We start from the raw sequence: 17,696 nt of genomic DNA, 5'->3' as shown, positions 1-17,696 counted from the left end.
AACTAGACAGCTCAAATAATAAACCAGATTTAACAGAAGAATTACTGTAAATGCATTTATAAAATTATAAGCTTCACATTTCTGCCTTTAAATGCTTCAAAAATATATATTTTTTTTTAACCAGTCATTTTTTTGTCTAAAAAAAAAAGAAAAGAAAAAGGGTGAAAAGTATAGGATATGTGTCGTGTTTAGGAAATAAAAGATACGTTTAAAACTGCTCTTCCTTGCTCTGTACACTAGATGACGTTGTATTAAAACCTGACATCGACCAACGCTAAATACAAATACAATTCAACATATTCAGACTTGGACCTAATTTATCTCACATACTAAAGCAAATTTGTATGTTTTCAACTCTGCTTAAATTTGGTTTCATTTATGTTTGACGTTTCAATTAGCCTAATTTATTTACCAAAGTAATGTACTGCCCATGGACTTTCCAGTTCTTTCTACTATTCAATCAAAAAGTTTGGTGCAGTAGATTAACTGAGAAACTGAAGCTTTTCCCTACGCTCTAATCAAACTGAGCTCATATTCACATGTAATACTGCGCTGTAAGGGTTACAAAGACGCTGAAGCATCATCATCATCATCATCATCATCATCCTCCCATGGGTTCTGTCGCCTGACTGTTGCGAGGAGGAGGATACAACAAGATGCAACCGATCTTTCCCCACAAACTGATACTGTCTCATCCTTCGACATCACACGAATTAGTCGAACGACGGCACGGTTCCTGTTTTATTTTTTAACTTGCATGCTCATTGTGATTGAAGAATAATGCGCGCGCAGGTGAGAGCCAGACGGAATTTACTAATTCAACGAAAAGGTGACGAGACAATTAAAAATATTAATTTGGGATTATTATTATTTTTTTATTTATTTTTTTACATCTGTTTAACTTATGTTTCTTTTCATAATGCGGTTCACTAAGATATTATTTTTGTGTAAGAAATGCGTACACGCTTGCGCTGAGTTGGGTCGTTAAGGTCGCGATACATTTCCGGAATTTCACTCGAGACGAGATTTGCACATCTTTTCGTTTTAATCGTGTCAAAGTGCTAGCAAAATAAACGCCACGGAGGAAAACCGCAAGCTCCCACCCACAGGTGGTTCCTCGTCTCCAAGGCTGATGCCCCTCTTATGATCATGTTGACAACAGAAACTCTCTGCACTCGTTTGACATTTTTGACAGATGACAGCTGGACTCGTGGAAGCGCAGGATTAGAAAGCCACTAGCTGAATGCCTCTCCATCCAAACCTATGATCAGCTCAGTGTGTGTTTCGTCGTACCGCGGGCGCAAGTCAGGCAACAAACCTCCTTCCAAATCATGTCTGAAGGAAGAGATGGCCAGAGGCGAAGACTCGGACAAGATCATTATCAACGTCGGTGGCACGCGCCACGAAACCTACAGGAGCACCCTTAGGACCTTACCGGGCACGAGACTCGCCTGGCTCGCCGACACAGACAACCAGTTGAACCCGGACGCAGACAAGGTGCGAAAGACATCCACCGGCGAGGTATTTTTTGACCGTCATCCTGGCATATTCGCCTATGTACTGAATTACTACAGGACTGGCAAGCTCCACTGCCCGGCGGATGTCTGCGGCCCTCTTTTTGAGGAGGAGTTGGCATTTTGGGGTATCGATGAGACGGACGTGGAGCCCTGTTGCTGGATGACCTATCGCCAGCATAGAGACGCAGAAGAGGCGCTTGATATATTCGAACCGCCCGATCCGGAGGATGCCGAGGAAGACCAGGACGTGCCCAAACGCTTCGGCATCGAGGACAGCCCTGACCGCTCCAGAGGATGCTGTAAAGTTTGGCAACCAAAGATATGGGCGCTCTTTGAAGATCCATATTCTTCCCGTGCCGCCCGGGTAAGACACTATAATACAATATGCATATATTACAAAGCATATATAAAATGATTGACACACATAGACTTGCGATTCTTAGTCTCTGTTACACACCTCTAACAAGTGATGTCCAAAAAAAAAAAAACATTTTTATAATAATAATAATAATAATAATAATAATAATAATAATAATAATAATAATTAAATTAATTAAAATGAACTAAAGCAACACAATTCTTGAAAATTTGGTCAGAACTTGATTTCATTGCTTTCTATCCATTTACATTTGTAAAATGGAAGTTTATTTTATCCATTTGAGTTGGGACTACATGTATCCTATACTTTTTGTGGTGTTAATGTAGCATTAATGAAACTGGGGGAATTTCTATTTCCCAGAATGCTTTGCACGGACTCAATCGGCAGAGTAAATGTTTTATGATGAATATAAAGGGGGGTACTTGTTAGTGTTTAATGTTTTGTTATGTTGAGATTCAGAAGAGTTTCTGTTATGTTAAAGTTTTGGGTTTTACCAAATAGTGAAGAGTGGAGCTTGAGCTAATGATGAGGACAAGTAGATGTCACACATGAAATTGATTGCTCACTTCGTTAATCAAATACTGTGCTTACCGCATAGTTACTAAAAACGATGTCCAGCGACGTCATTGGCTGTAGTGAACTTCATAGGATTTATACGAGTGCAGTTGTACAATATCATACGAATTAGCCAAATTAAGAAAAGGCGTATGAATCCTTACAATTTCGCCGTGAGAGTGTGTAGGATTTAGGGCACTGGCTGGGCTAGGGAACATACAGTATATCAGACATTCAACACTCTGTAGTCCTTTCAACCAGCATGTTTTTAGCATGCTTACATTAACTTTCACTAGTTAGTACATAAAGAAATAAAATAGAATTATTTGAGTTACATTGACATGTCTAATTTTGTTGGGTTTACCCAATTAAACTAGGTTCATTCTACACAAAGTGTTTGTGTTGAGATTACATAGTAATTTTAAGTTAAGAAAAGACATTTCAAACACGTGGAACCACTTGTCCACGACTAAATCAAGTTCAGCCAAAGAGCTATTATTTTGGGTGCATGCCAACATGTAATACATTTTGATTATTATAATGTGATAAGAGGTCTGTAAGCAAAATACAATGTAATATTTACTGTAGCTTTTATTCATCATTTAAATTAGTTTTAAATAAATGTTTAAAGGGATAGTTCACCCTAAAATGAAAATTCACTTCCCTCATGTTGTTCCAAACACAAAAGGAGCTGTTAGGCAGCGGGTTAGGGACTGGCAGTCTCAGTCACCATTCACTTTCATGCATCTTTTTCCCATACAATGAAAGTGAATGGTGACTGAGGCTAATGTTCTTCTTAAAATCTACTTTTTTCAATTCTACGAAAGAAAGAAAGTCATACAGGTTTGGATGGAACTACATGAGGGTGCATAAATGATGACATAATTTTTATTTTTGAGCAAACTATCCCTCTAAGTCCTAAAAGATCATATTTTTTCCATGGTTACCTGTGGAAACACAATCAGCACCAACTGTGTATTGAACTGCACCTGTCTCGCACTGTGGCAGACATGCACTCATCCAGATGCCACCTGCTCTTGTGTTAATGTGTCACACGCTGATGTCAGACGTGTGAAATCCTTTCTAGCTGTGATAGATGAATGTCACTCTCAGAAGTTGCTATGATATCTTATAGAAAGAATTATACATGTTTAATTAAAACTCATGCTGTGAGTTAGGCCCACTTATCAAAAGTGTTTGGAGTTGTGCAACAGTCAGATATTTCAGATATAGTGTAATAGTGTGTAATGTATTGTCTCCTTGATTGTTTGGTTGGTGGTTTATATAGTGTATCATAGTGTGTATTGTCTCCTTGTAAAATAGTGTGTCAAAGAGAAAAAGGAATACATGTAAAAAGAGAGAGGAGAGAGAGAGAGAGAGAGAGAGAGAGAGAGAGAGAGAGAGAGAGAGAGAGAGAGAGAGAGCAGGCTGTAGTGATTTTAAAATCTCTATTTATATCAGTTTGTATTCCATCAAGTCATGATGGCCAGGATCGATTCACAGATTTGACCATAATGCAATTAGAATAAAGTGTTTTATGAAGTATCTCCACTCACAGTCCTTTAGCTAGTTGTTTGATTTATTTGAACAGAAAAATGTGATTTGTCAGCCTTCTTTCTCACATAAGACAGACAGCCATGCATTATGTGCTACAAAACTATCAAAAAGATTATGTGCACTTACTGTATACATACAGTAAATGGCTTGTTTTTTAAAATCTCTCTGTTTGATTGTAGTATTTTTCTTTTCTTTGTTTTTTAAATTCCCCAGATTTTGTTATCACACTCATTTGTGTGTGTGCATTTTATAGCTAATGCTTTCATATGTGCCAGCAAGTGTACTGAGACACATTTCAAGGTTGGATTCAGTTGTATGAAATTACATCACAACGACCAGACATAGAGCACCCTTGGTGAAACATACAGTCTGTGCTGCAGTGAGCTGTTTAAATCAGTAATGTGAAATCTTTTTATTGTAGCGCTAAATCTCGGCTATACTATTAAACACTGGGCCCTCTGGCTCCTTTATTTGACAGAAAATGATTTCTTAAAGTAAATGAATTGCTTTAGTTACTTGGTTCAGAGGTTAAAAACAATGCTGTAATTATGCAAGGTGTCCCTTTTTTATCAGATAATAATCCTTGTATTCTCTCTCTCTCTCTCTCTCTCTCTCTCTCTCTCTCTTTCTGCCATTCTTCAGGCTACAAAACAGACATCAGGTTTTGTTGATATGCAGTGTATCTGTCACAGCTGAGCTGCTTTAGTTGTTAACGTCTACACACAGTTGAGCTATTGCCTTTAGGTCAATCATGCCATCTTAAAGCTAGCTGTTTGTCTTTCCCTAATAAATTTAGATAGCATGCAGCAAACAGGCCCGGCAGCCTAGACTGGGGTTAAACCCCTTAGAAAACAAGTAATCAAAGGGAAAAAGAGAGCTGGAACAGAACAGGTACGCCATCTAAAAGACCTCTCATGGCAAACAAGACACCATTATATCCCAATCACTCAGAAATGACAAGCAAATGGTTTGGTTTCTGGGACCGTGCTCAATTATCTCCTTTAATTAGCCTTTTAACTCCGGAGAGCATTATGGGCCACAGCGTTCATGTTACCTTACTGACGGCTGCTAAGGACAGCTAACATAGTTAGAAAGGAGAAGAATCCAACTACGAGAGCTTTTATTAATCACAGGATCCAAACTGTAGAGGAACAGAGAGAAAGAAACAAAGAGCGGGAAAGTAACTGTTTTTCATAACCAAAGAAACTCTGAATGACATAAATTTCTGATGCATAACAAACTGTTGTTAATTTATTCATATTAATTTCATTTTCCTTATGTTGCTGTTCATTATTTTTATGCATTTACACTACCAGTCAAAAGTTTGGACAGACGTGACAGAATTTATGTTTCATATGATCTCAAAAAAACCTTTGATCTGAAAGCTTATGAATAAATGCTTGATATTATTTTGTAGATATAAATTGCATTTCTTTACAAAACAAAAATTGTAATTATATTTTTTAATGAGTTTACGAGAGATTGGGATTGAAGCAACCCAGTCTCATGAAAATTCGTACATATTTTAGGAGTTGGCTATTTCGTATGATTTTGTACGAGTATTAAATGAAAACGATGTCCAGCGACGTCATTGGCTGTAGTGAACTTCATAGGATTTATACGAGTGCAGTTGTACGATATCATACGAATTAGCCAAATTAAGAAAAGGCGTATGAATCCTTACAATTTCGCCGTGAGAGTGTGTAGGATTTAGGGCACTGGCTGGGCTAGTGAACATACAGAATATCATACATTTCAGAGCACAAAATTTTGTTATGACACTGCATGTTAATTGCATTCAGTCAGTCTTTGGCAAGGAAAAATTGCATCATTGGCTGTGCATTTTTGAGTAATCAGTTACACAGCCAAGTTGTGTGATTTAAAAAACCACTTGACCCACAATTTAGTTTTATATCTGGTTCATTCATTACATAATTTCTGTTTTATAACTTTGGAATTCCTTTGGATATGTGTTGAACATTGTTTCTGTTGGTCTTGCGACAAGTATCAGGAGTGTGTGTGTGTATGCGTGATGTTTAAGCTCCACCTCATAATTATGGCATTACGTTCTCACCGTCATGGTAATTAATCACACACCGAGTAATTGGCAGAGGGCAGACGGTGTCTGGATGTGTGCTGTGTTTGGCATTCAGGTAGCATGATTTGAATAGTCACGTGGTATTAAAGCCCTTAAGGGTGCTCTTTGGTTTTAAAGGTGCTCTAGTGGGTTTGAATTGAACCCTCCAGAGATATCAGAATCCCTAATATTAATTATAGGTTTATGTTTAATGACATGTAGAGGATCTTTAAAACACTATACAATCAAAGTCACACATGCATTTCCCTGTAGCGTACAGTATGTAGACAGTATTTGTTTCTGTGCTTTGAGAGCTGTATTGGGAACTCAGTCTGAAGGATAATAGACATTATTCACTTTTATTTTTAATGGGAATGACAATGAGGCTGTGAGGGATAGACATGCAGTCTTCAATGGGCTGTACTGCAGTTTAAAATGTTTTTGGATCATTCTCTTTCCGAGAACATCCAGTAGACAAAAAACTTCAGACAACATGAGTTGTGGGAAATCAGATGTGATCTAGGAGCTTTTTACAGCTTTATATTTTGTGTGCCATTGAAAAGATGAAAGTCTATCCCTCACAGCCTCATTGTCATTCCCATTAAAAATCAAAGATGACGCTACCATGAATAAGGTCTATGGCGTCAACTCATTAACTAAGATGTGACCGGAAGATCAGCTGATATAACTATCTGTATACCACAAGTCTATTTCTTGTCGCTTACAGTGATATCTGTGATTAGATTAATTATCAATGTATATTATGCATCTAATTCTGAGTTAGATCTGTCCAGGATGAAGATACACATTGCCTTGCAAAAGCTTTGAGACCCTACACAAATTCCTTAATTTTACGGCATTGCAAATTTAAAATCTTGTATTTCTAAGGACTTAAGAAACAATAAATAAATAAATAAATATGCATTTGAGTATTCTGAGTATTTGGTGTGCTGCCAAAGGTTTTCATTAGAGCCCAACCGATATGGGATTTTGAGACCGATACCGATTTTAGAGGGGGAAAATTCACCCGATTACCGATATGGTGGCCGATATAGCTAATTTTTGAGCTGGAATGTGGATTGTGCTCAGAAGGCTGCTTTCTTAAACAAATATTTTTATCAAAGAATATTTGACATTATTATTATACATTGTCAACAAATTCTAGAAATGAACACTGAGAAAATAAAGAATAAATAAAAATACAATAAATAGCAAAATAAACATCAGTACTGTATGTTTAGTATAAGTCAATTGCTGACCATTTAAATAAAGAATAAATAAAATAAAATAAAAATCAGTACTATATTGTTTAGTATCAGTCAATTGCTGACCATTAAAATAATGAATAAATAAAAATAAAATAAATAGCTAAATAAACATCAGTACTGTTTAATATCAGTAAAATGTTGACCATTTAAATAAAGAATAAATACAAATGAAATAAATAGCTAAATATACATCTGGGGCCGGTTGCACCAGCTATACGTACATTACAACTTAGCCTAGTTGTGGCGTAAATGGGCACTAAGTCAAAATGTATGCACTACTAAATAATTGAGCATTGCACCATTACATTTATGTAGGACATAACCCTACGTATAAACGTCCTGGTTACTTTCGTAACCTCCGTTCCCTGATGAAGGGAACAAGATGTTGTGTCAATGTAGTGACACTAGGGGTCACTCTTGGGAGCCCCAAATATCTCTGCTTTTTTGAAAAAAGGCCAATGAGAATTGGCGAGTGGAATTTGCATGCCACTCCCCCGGACATACGGGTATAAAAAGAGCTGGTATGCAACCACTCATTCAGGTTTTGTGCTGAGGAGCTGAGACCAGGTCCCGGCCATTTCAGTGGGTAGTTCAGCATTGTGGCAAGAGGGACACAATGTCTCGTTCCCTCCATCAGGGAACGGAGGTTACGAAAGTAACCAGGACGTTCCCTATCTGTCACTCACTCGATGTTGTGTCGATGTAGTGACACTAGGGGTCCCTATACAAAATGCCACAACTAGCTGAACTGTGTTACGTGAACTGGCGGTATGTGATAGGCAGACTGCTGTATGCCTCATAGCCAGCGCACCAGGCCATCACGTAACCTCCCCCAATGCTCTTATGAGCGTTGAGCGGTCCATCAGGAACAAGTCGACTGCCTAACTATAGGGACAGGCTAGCCAAGCCGAGGCCTCTTTTCCCTCTCTTTTCTCCCCAAAAAGAGTGGAATTTGTTAACTGACTGGGAGCCATATGTGTCTGTGTCGGGGGGTGTCCCTTCCAAGGGGAAGACACCGCGGAGACCACACCCCACCCAAAAAGGGGGGGGGGGTATTTTGAGTGGAATACGTCACATGGTCGTACCGAGTCTTGTCGGAAGTATGTCATGTGGAGACGTCCCATGGTAGGTCCTACCCGAAGGGGGAGGAGTTTCTACGGAGCATGGCGACTGGGGGCAGAGGGGTCTCTGCCCAAGGAAGATGCAGTTTACCGACAGGGAAACTATTTTGCAGAAGATATCACATGGGGTCGCCTTTGGGGAACCAGCACATGTGGAACACCTACCTCAGTACAGGGTCTCATTAGCGCACGTACTGGGCCGGCAGCGAGTTTCTCCGCAAACTCAACTGCCAGAGGGCTAAGGAGGAAAGTCATCCAGGGATCAAAGTCTGTGAACACGACTGGGAGTCAAGAGCACACGTCTTCACCTCAAGGGAGGGGAAAGACGCTATGCGAAAACGGTACACCTGGCCAGCTGTCCCGGAACTTACCTGCTCGTGCCTGCCAATACGAGACCGGCTCAACCCAGAGATTGTAAAACCTCGCAAAGGTGTTGGGTGTTGCCCAGCCCACTGCTCTGCAGATGTCTGCCAAAGAGGCGCCACTGGCCAGGGCCCAGGAGGCCACCACACTCCTGGTGGAGTGGGCTCGTAATCCCGCAGAGGGTGGCACATCCTGAGCCTGATATGCCATTGCGATGGCATCAATGACCCAGTGGGCGATCCTCTGTTTGGAGACAGCGCTTCCTTTCCGCTGTCTACCAAAGCAAACAAAGAGCTGCTCGGAGCTTCTAAGGCCCAAATAGATGCGTAAAGCGCGCACCGGACACAGCAACACCAAGGCTGGGTCTGCCTCCTCCTGGGGCAGCGCTTGCAGGTTCACCACCTGATCCCTATAAGGGGTCATGGGAACCTTGGGCACATAGCCCGGTCGGGGTCTCAGGATCACGTGAGAGTAACCCGGACCAAACTCCAGGCACGATTCGCTGACAGAGAACGCCTGCAGGTCCCCTACCCTTTTGATGGAAGTGAGCGCAGTCAGGAGGGCAGTCTTCAAAGAGTGTGCCTTAAGCTCAGCTGACTCCAAGGGCTCAAAGGGAGCTCCCTGTAGACCCCGAAGGACTACAGAGAGGTCCCACGAGGGGACGAGGCACGGTCTGGAGGGATTTAACCTCCTAGCGCCTCTCAGGAACCTGATGATCAAGTCGTGCTTCCCCAAATACTTACCATCTACTGCATCGTGATAAGCCAAAATAGCGGCTACATACACCTTCAGGGTGGAGGGGGACAGCCGCCCCTCCAGCTTCTCCTGCAGGAAGGAAAGCACTGATCCGACTGCGCATCTCTGGGGGTCTTCGCGTCGGGAAGAACACTTAGCGAACAGACGTCACTTCAAGGCATACAGGCACCTCATAGAGGGAGCCCTAGCCTGAGTGATCGTGTCTAACACCACGGGTGGTATGCCACTTAGGTCTTCCGTTTACCTTCCAGGGGCCAGACGTGGAGATTTCCAGAGGTCTGGTCGCGGGTGCTAGATGGTGCCCCGTCCCTGAGAAAGAAGGTCCTTCCTCAGGGGAATTCGCCGGGGGGGGAGGGGGGGCTGTCGCAAGGAGCGTGAAATCCGAGAAGTAGGGTGCTACTAGGATGATCTGCTCCTCGTCCTCCCTGACCTTGCACAGGTTCTGTGCAAGTAGGCTCACTGGGGGCCTTGGCGGTTGATGTACGCTACCATCGCTGTGTTGTCTGTCTGGACCAACATGTGCTTGCCCTGGATCAACGGCCGAAACCTCCACAGGGCGAGCAGTACTGCCAATAACTCTAGGCAGTTGATGTGCCAATGCAACTGTGGGCCAGTTCAAGAGCCGGCGGCTGTGTGCCCATTGCATACGGTGCCCCAGCCCATCTTGGAGGCGTCTGTTGTAACCACGACGCGGCTGGAGACCTGCTCTAGGGGAACCCCTGCCCATAGAAATGCAAGGTCGGTCCAAGGGCTGAAGAGGCGGTGACAGATTGGCGTGATGGTCACGCGATGTGTCCCATGGCACCATGCCCATCTCGGGACTCGAGTCTGAAGCCAGTGCTGATGTGGTCTCATATGCATCAACCCGAGCGGTGTGGCCGCTGCTGAGGATGCCATATGCCCCAGGAGCCTCTGAAAAATTTTCAGTGGAACCGCTTTTCTCCGTCTGGACGCCTTCAGACAGTTTAGCACCGACTGTGCGTGCTCGTTCATGAGGCGCGCTGTCATCGAGACTGAGTCAAACTCCAAACCGAGGAAAGAGATGCTCTGAACCGGGGAGAGCTTGCTCTTTTCCCAGTTGACCCGAAGCCCCAGTTGGCTGAGGTGCCGGAGCACGAGGTCCCTGTGTGCGCACAGCAACTCTCGAGAGTGAGCTAGGATTAGCCAGTTGTCAAGATAGTTGAGGATGCGGACAGCCACTTCCCTTAGCGGGGCAATGGCTGCCTCTGCGACCATAGTGAAGACACGAGGGGACAAGGACAGGCCGAAGGGAGGACCTTGTACTGGTACGCCTGGCCATCGAAGGCAAACTGCAGGAAGGGTCTGTGTCGAGGTAAGACCGAGACGTGGAAGTATGCGTCCTACAGGTCTACCGCCGTGAACCAATCTTGATGCCGGATGTTCGCTACAATGCGTTTTTGCATCAGCATCTTTAACGGGAGTCTGTGCTAAGCCCGGTTCAGTACTCGCAGGTCCAGGATTGGTCGCAACCCACCAACTTTCTTCGGTACGATGAAGTAAGGGCTGTAGAACCCTCGGCTGGAGGGACAGACTCTATCGCAGAAGGATAACGATCTCCACACGCAAGGTAGCAGCGTTCTCGCACTTCACCGAGGTGAAGTGGATGCTGCTGAACCTGGGCGGGCGCCTGGTGAACTGAATCGTGTAGCTGAGTCGGACGGTCCGGGTCAGCCATCACGACGGCTTGGAAAGCGTGAGCCACGCTCCCAAACTCCGGGCGAGGGGGATGCAAGGGTATGATCACGTCGGACGTACCGGCAGGTAGGACATCGCGGCGGGGCAGAGCTCGAGGTGCCATGTCGAGGGGATTCGATCCCTGTGGCCGTGCTGAATCCAGGGAGATCAAAGCACTTACCTGGCTCCTGCCGCCCACCATAAGATTGGCCGAGGAGGGGGGAGTAGTCCACTGGACCCAATCTCGTGTGGGCGTGTTTGTGCCACAGCTGGGCGCACAAGGGCAGAGGGACCGCCACTGGAGCACCATACCTGCAAAGATGAGACGGTGGACAGTGGTCATGTGACCCAGGGAACAAGAAAACCGCTCTTTTGTTGAATTTTTGGGTACCGCAGCCTCTTGGACATGCGGCGAAATTAAATGAAAACAAAACAAAAGATTCTCCTCCCGGCCCTCCACTGGGGGATGGAGTGGTCTGCTCACCAGCTCCAGAGAAGCGGGTCTCCTTGCCCCTGGGTCGCCCGTCTCGGGCGCTTTGAAGCCTTCCTCGGGTTCTTAGCGGCCGGCCATGAGACGGGTGGCGTCTACTTCCTGCGCTGGGCTCTATGTTGGGGCCGGGCCATGGGGGCTGGCTGCGGTGGAGCTGGTGTTGTTGTTGCAGGAGGACGCCCTTGGCGACGAGCAGACAGGGTGCGGGGCCACGCCGGGGCAGGATGTGTTTTATGGCCTCCGTCTGCTGCTTCACCACCGAGAACTGCTGGGCAAAGTCCTCAACGGTGTCGCTGAATAGGCCAACTTGGGAGATGGGGGCATCAAGGAACCATGCCTTGTCAGCCTCTCGCATCTCAACCAAGTTGAGCCAAAGGTGGCGCTCCTGGACCACCAGGGTGGACATCACCTGCCTGAGAGACCCCACCGTGACCTTCGTCGCCTGGAGAGCGAGGTCGGGCACCGAGCACAGTTCCTGCATCAATCCCGGATCAGAACTTCCCTCGTGCAGTTCTTTTAACGCCTTGGCTTGGTGTACTTGCAGGAGAGCCATGGCGTGCAGGGCAGAGGCGGCTTGTCCAGTGGCATTGTAGGCCTTAGCTGTCAGGGACAACGTAAACCTACAGGCCCTGGATGGGAGCCTCGGGCGCCCGCGCCAGGTGGTGGCACTCTGCGCCTTATCCACCTGGGGGATCACCGAATACCCCCTGGCCGCTCCGCCATCGAGGGTAGCAAGAGTGGGGGAGCTGAAAGACTGGGACCGGGCAGTAACAGGTGCCTCCCACGATCTTGTCAGCACCTCGTGCATTTCTGGGAAGAAAGGAATGGGGCGGGGCGTGGCCGTGGGCGGTGCCCCGAGTCCAGGAACCAATCGGCGAGCTGCGAGGGTTCAGGGAAGAGTGGAGGGTTCCACTCTAGCCCGACGCTCGCGGCCGCCCGGGAAAGCATGTCCATCATTTCTGTGTTGGCCTGGGACTGGGCGACCATTCCCGAAGGAGGAAGCCCAGTCGAAGCCTCTGCGTCCGACTGGAGGAGCCCGCTCTCCGATGCTGCGCTCGATAACTCGTCTTATTCCCGGGCTCCGAACAAGAGGTCCAACTCGCCCTGAGATGAGCTGGTGATCTCGTCTGAGCGCCCGACCGGGGCAAGCGAGCATGCTGGGGAATAGGAGGTCTGTGGGGGGATACCCGGTGTAGGTGGTCCCATTGAGGTCCCCAAATCACCCCCAGTGCTAAACGGTACGGCCTCATACCTGTAGGTAGAAGGACCGAGGCGGGGAGCCGCTGGGGTGGCAGCGACTGCAACGTTGCCATGGTCATGTTCTCGCAATGAGGACAAGACCCATCCACGAACGATGTCTCCATGTGGGCAGCGCCCAGACACGTAAGACATCGATCGTGGCCGTCAGAAGCGGAGAGGTAGCGACCGCAACCAGAAATAACACACAAACGGAAGACTTCTTTAAAAAGATGTTCTGTGTGTGCCGCTCTTTTAGAAAGAAAAATACTCTTTTTAGAATATACTCTTTTAGTTGTTTCTGCCGAAGCGCCCAGGGGTGTTCTCTGCACTCCACAGTTGCAGATGGGGAGAAGCCGCTGAAATGCGCCGTAGAATCCAGCAGATGAGGTGAATGAACTTCGTGGATGAATTCAGCTTCAATGAATAGAACCGCTTGGCTCCGAAGAGAAAATCTGAATGAGTGGTTGCATACCAGCTCCTTTTATACCCGTATGTCCGGGGGAGTGGCATGCAAATTCCACTCGCCAATTCTCATTGGCCTTTTTTCAAAAAAGCAGAGGTGTTTGGGGCTCCCAAGAGTGACCCCTAGTGTCACTACATCGACACAACGTCAAGTGAGTGACAGATAGGGAACTAAATATTTACGGAATCCTCCGACCAGGAGTAACGGATGGAATAAAAAAGCAGACTCATTTAATGACATCAATTAGCTCATGTTTTGGTTGACAGGCTTCAGTCCTTTCGACATATATGATGGTGTTGGCATTTACACTCATTTACATTTTCGAGAGAGAGAGAAAAAAACATATTTTTAAGCGGCTCTTCAGTATGAAACCAATCTAATGGTGCAGTTTTTAGGGTGCGTCACCCGGTGTCAAGTTTCGACACATTCAAAATATATATAGGATATTAAAATTAATAAATGTCTATTTTTCTAGCCTGTTGTATTAGTATTTATTTATCACCCTTTATTTATTTTAGATACAGTTCCTATATATTATTATTTACACAGGGCAAATATACTATTTATGAAATCTACTTTTATTACGTATCCCATTTTAATGTCTGGAAAACCAGACTTTTAAATATTACATTTTATAAATGCTACGACTGGAATTGTTCAGTTGAAGGGGTACCAAACTGTGAATCCTAAACAAAACAGTTTGGTGAATACATGTTTACATGCTGACAAGGTATGAAAGTAGCTACGTGGTTAGCTAGTTAGCTATAAGCTCGGTGCCACGGAGAGCAAAAGATGGACTTTATTTACTTTCCAGCATTGTGTCTCACCAACTAGGTAACAACATAGTGTGAAATCAACACTCAACAGACACAATCCACCACCGCACTGTTGTCTGCTGAGCTGCAAAAAGATGCTCTGATGTTTACCTTTCAATCTGCTACATTACTGACTGCACTGACAAACTACAGCTGGCTAACAGCAAACAGATCTGATCAACATGTGTGGCATGGTTGTCAGGGACAGGGTTAAAGTTATATAAAATGATGGGGTCATTGTTTATTAACTTTCCAGTATATATTTCACAAACTAGTTAGCAATTTACCGAGAACACACCGCTGAACTCCGCCTTGTCTGCAGAGTCGGAGCGCGCTCTGCTGGACAAACTACGTAATGACACCAATTCTAAAGCATTGTTTTCTACATTATATGTTCTGACAAAAAGTTTTCATATCTGCGCATATCGGTAAACATATACGCCGATACCGATATATTGGTGAAAGGCTAATATTGGCCGATAATGTTGGCCGACCGATATATCGGTCGGGCACTAGTTTAAATTAACACAGATGATAGACATTTGCCTCTGATGTTATCACCTTACATTAGACCTCTACTTTATTTTCTGCATTTAAAAAAAAGTATGCTTACAATGAAAGTGTTTGCATATCACTGTGTGCAGTCACTTCATGCAAGTGACGAAGCTAATGTTTCTCATATTGACAGCTGATACATGTTAAATCTTGTTCTCTCACTTACTGACACACACACACACACACACACTTGAGGGGTGAAAAGGCATTTTCACGAGTGACTGTTGTAGGTATAGCAGGCTTTCAAACCCACATCTAAATGTCATTAAGGCTGTCTGTGATCAGCCAAAAATTATTTATTATTAATATTGTATTGTAAAACTTAGTAAGATTTCGTTAATGACATTTGTCAAGAAAATAAACACTTAAGTGTGGAAATAATTAGTTTAATTGGTACATAATACACAGAATAATCATCCTTTGGATGATGAATGTAGAGAGTCAATACCAATATTAGAGAGAAATATAGGGAAATGGAAGATTTCTACAGTTGCTCTGTAATGCCTGTGTACATTAGAAGAGATGGGATGTTTAAAGTGGCTTTCCTCATTGAAATACACAAAAGAAAGTCAGTGCAGTCTTTGGCAAAGTCCTCTGCTTAAATGAAACTATGTAAAGTAAATATCATGAAAACTGTCTGTTTGAAATAATAAATCAAGTCATAAAAGAGGCTGTAAATATGAACAGCTAAACAGAAGTCTAAAGCACACATCCATGGCTGTATATCTCTATTTTTAATAAAAAATCACCTGAGCAAACTGGGCCAGGTATGTAGTGTACAATGGTAAGTCTCTAGTCTGATCTTTTTAAAGGCACAGTGACAGTGTCTAAATAACAGACCTGTGTCATTTCCATAGTTCTGTGAAACAGAGTATGAACAGGCTGCCCCTGTCTGTTTAGAAGAGGCATAAACAATTTGAGGTTTAGATAAACCAAACTTGGGATATACCGCACTGGCTAAACTCTCTCACAGACCTACACTGCCAAGAATTTCATGACTCACACATTACATTTCAGAAATTTGTATAACATTTTTAAGAAAAAAGTAAAAAATGTGAATATTTTAGTTAATATGAAATGTTCATGACCCATTTTGCTTCCATAATATTGCCATTTGCATTTGTTTGAATTTTGTAAAGTGGTCTCTACAGTATAAGATAGGTATAGGGAGAGGCTGATAAAAGCTTGTTGAAGTCACTCAAAAAGGATAGTCATTGTATTACGTTTTGATGAAAGTTGACTTTGACATTAACTTTAAATGGATAGTTCACCCAAAAATGAAAATTCAGTCATTATTCTGTTGTTCTAAACCAATATGTCTTTTTTTGTGTAATTTTTTCAGTACACAAAGGAAGACATTTTGAAAAAAATGTATGCTTGCTGATGTCACACAATGGCAGTGAATGGTAGCCACCTCTTTAAGCTTCAAAAGGATGCAAAAGTATAATTCATAAGTCTAATAAATTATTCCATGATGTGACTCATGCATTGTTCTGAAGGCATACAATAATGTTTGGTGAGAAACAAACTGAAATCCAATTTATCATGTAGTAAAAATCTTGATCTTGATGAACTCGTGGAGTTGGAAGGGAATATTAAAAGTGCCGAGGCAGAGCTGAAGCGCTGAATGTCGTCTGATGGCCTCAGAGAATTGACCCAATTAAAATACATATATAATACTATTTTGTCGCAGAAGGTGGAGTTTTGGCTATTCAGGGCAAGACAGTCATACTTTGAGTCGGGGGACAAAGCAGGGAAGCTTTTGGCTAGATATATAAAGCAGAGAGAGTCTTTTTCTACCATTCCCTCAGTGAAATCTACTGGTGGTGAAATATTTACCTCAGCCATTGATATTAATAATGCTTTTAAAGAGTTCTATCTTGATCTCTATAGTTTCACATCTTTGTCTACTGATGAAGATATTAGAAACTTTGTGGAACCATTAGAACTGCCTAAACTGATGACTGAGCAAACAAATTCTCTTGATTCTGAGATAACCTTGGAGGAGCTTGGCAAGGTAATTAAGGCCCTGCCTACAGGCAAGTATCCGGAGCTTTGCCAATGAATTTTTTAGATCTTATGCTACAGAACTGGCTCCACTTTTGTTAGAAGTTTATACGGAATCATTAAAGAATGGAAAGCTTCTGCCAACCATGACACAAGCCCGGATCAGTCTGATTCTTAAAAAAGACAAAGATCCAAGCGAGTGTAAGAGTTACCATCCAATTTCCCTGATCCAGCCAGATGTAAAAATATTGTCAAAAAATTTTAGCTAACCGATTAAGTAAAGTTATGACATCTCTTATACATATAGATCAGGTGGGGTTTATTCGGGGCCGCAGCTCTTCTGATAACATTAGGCGATTCATCAATATCATGTGGTCAGTGGCGAATGATCAGACTCCGGTCGCTGCCATCTCACTTGATGCCGAAAAGTGTTTGATATGGTAGAATGGGATTATCTTTTTAAGATTTTGGAAATATATGGATTTGGGAATACTTTTATTGGATGGATTAAGTTACTTTATAGACACCCGGTAGCAGCAGTACAAACAAATGGATTCATTTCAGATTATTTTACTCTGGGGCACCTTGCAGGGTTTCCCTCTTTCCCCATTATTGTTCTGTTTTGCCCTGGAACCATTAGCAGCCGCGATAAGAAAGGAAGACGATTTTCCAGCGGTGGTGGCGGGAGGAATGTCGCATAAGCTTTTGCTTTACGCAGATGATATTTTATTATTCGTCTCCGACCCCACTAGATCTTTGCCTTGCCTCCACATAACTATTAATTCCTTTTCTAAATTCTCAGGATACAGACTGGTCTAAATCTGAAGCTTTGGCTCTGA

The 17,696-nt window shown here is 43.5% G+C and overlaps 1 protein-coding gene across 1 annotated transcript in view; it reads left to right on the top strand.

Moving 5' to 3' along the window:
- The first annotated feature begins 627 nt into the window (after positions 1–627).
- The window catches only part of LOC127414957 (potassium voltage-gated channel subfamily C member 4-like), a 53,454-nt gene continuing 36,385 nt past the window's right edge, over positions 628–17,696 (top strand). The window contains exon 1 of the mRNA XM_051653376.1: positions 628–1,881. Within this exon, the coding sequence (XP_051509336.1) occupies positions 1,264–1,881 (618 nt within the window). The 5' untranslated portion in view covers positions 628–1,263. The remainder of the gene's footprint in view (positions 1,882–17,696) is intronic.

Source organism: Myxocyprinus asiaticus, chromosome 24, assembly GCF_019703515.2.
Source record: "Myxocyprinus asiaticus isolate MX2 ecotype Aquarium Trade chromosome 24, UBuf_Myxa_2, whole genome shotgun sequence".
NCBI classification, from domain to species: domain Eukaryota; kingdom Metazoa; phylum Chordata; class Actinopteri; order Cypriniformes; family Catostomidae; genus Myxocyprinus; species Myxocyprinus asiaticus.
The sequence above is the reverse complement of the archived record's forward strand: the minus strand, read 5'-3'. Positions and strand labels throughout refer to the sequence as shown.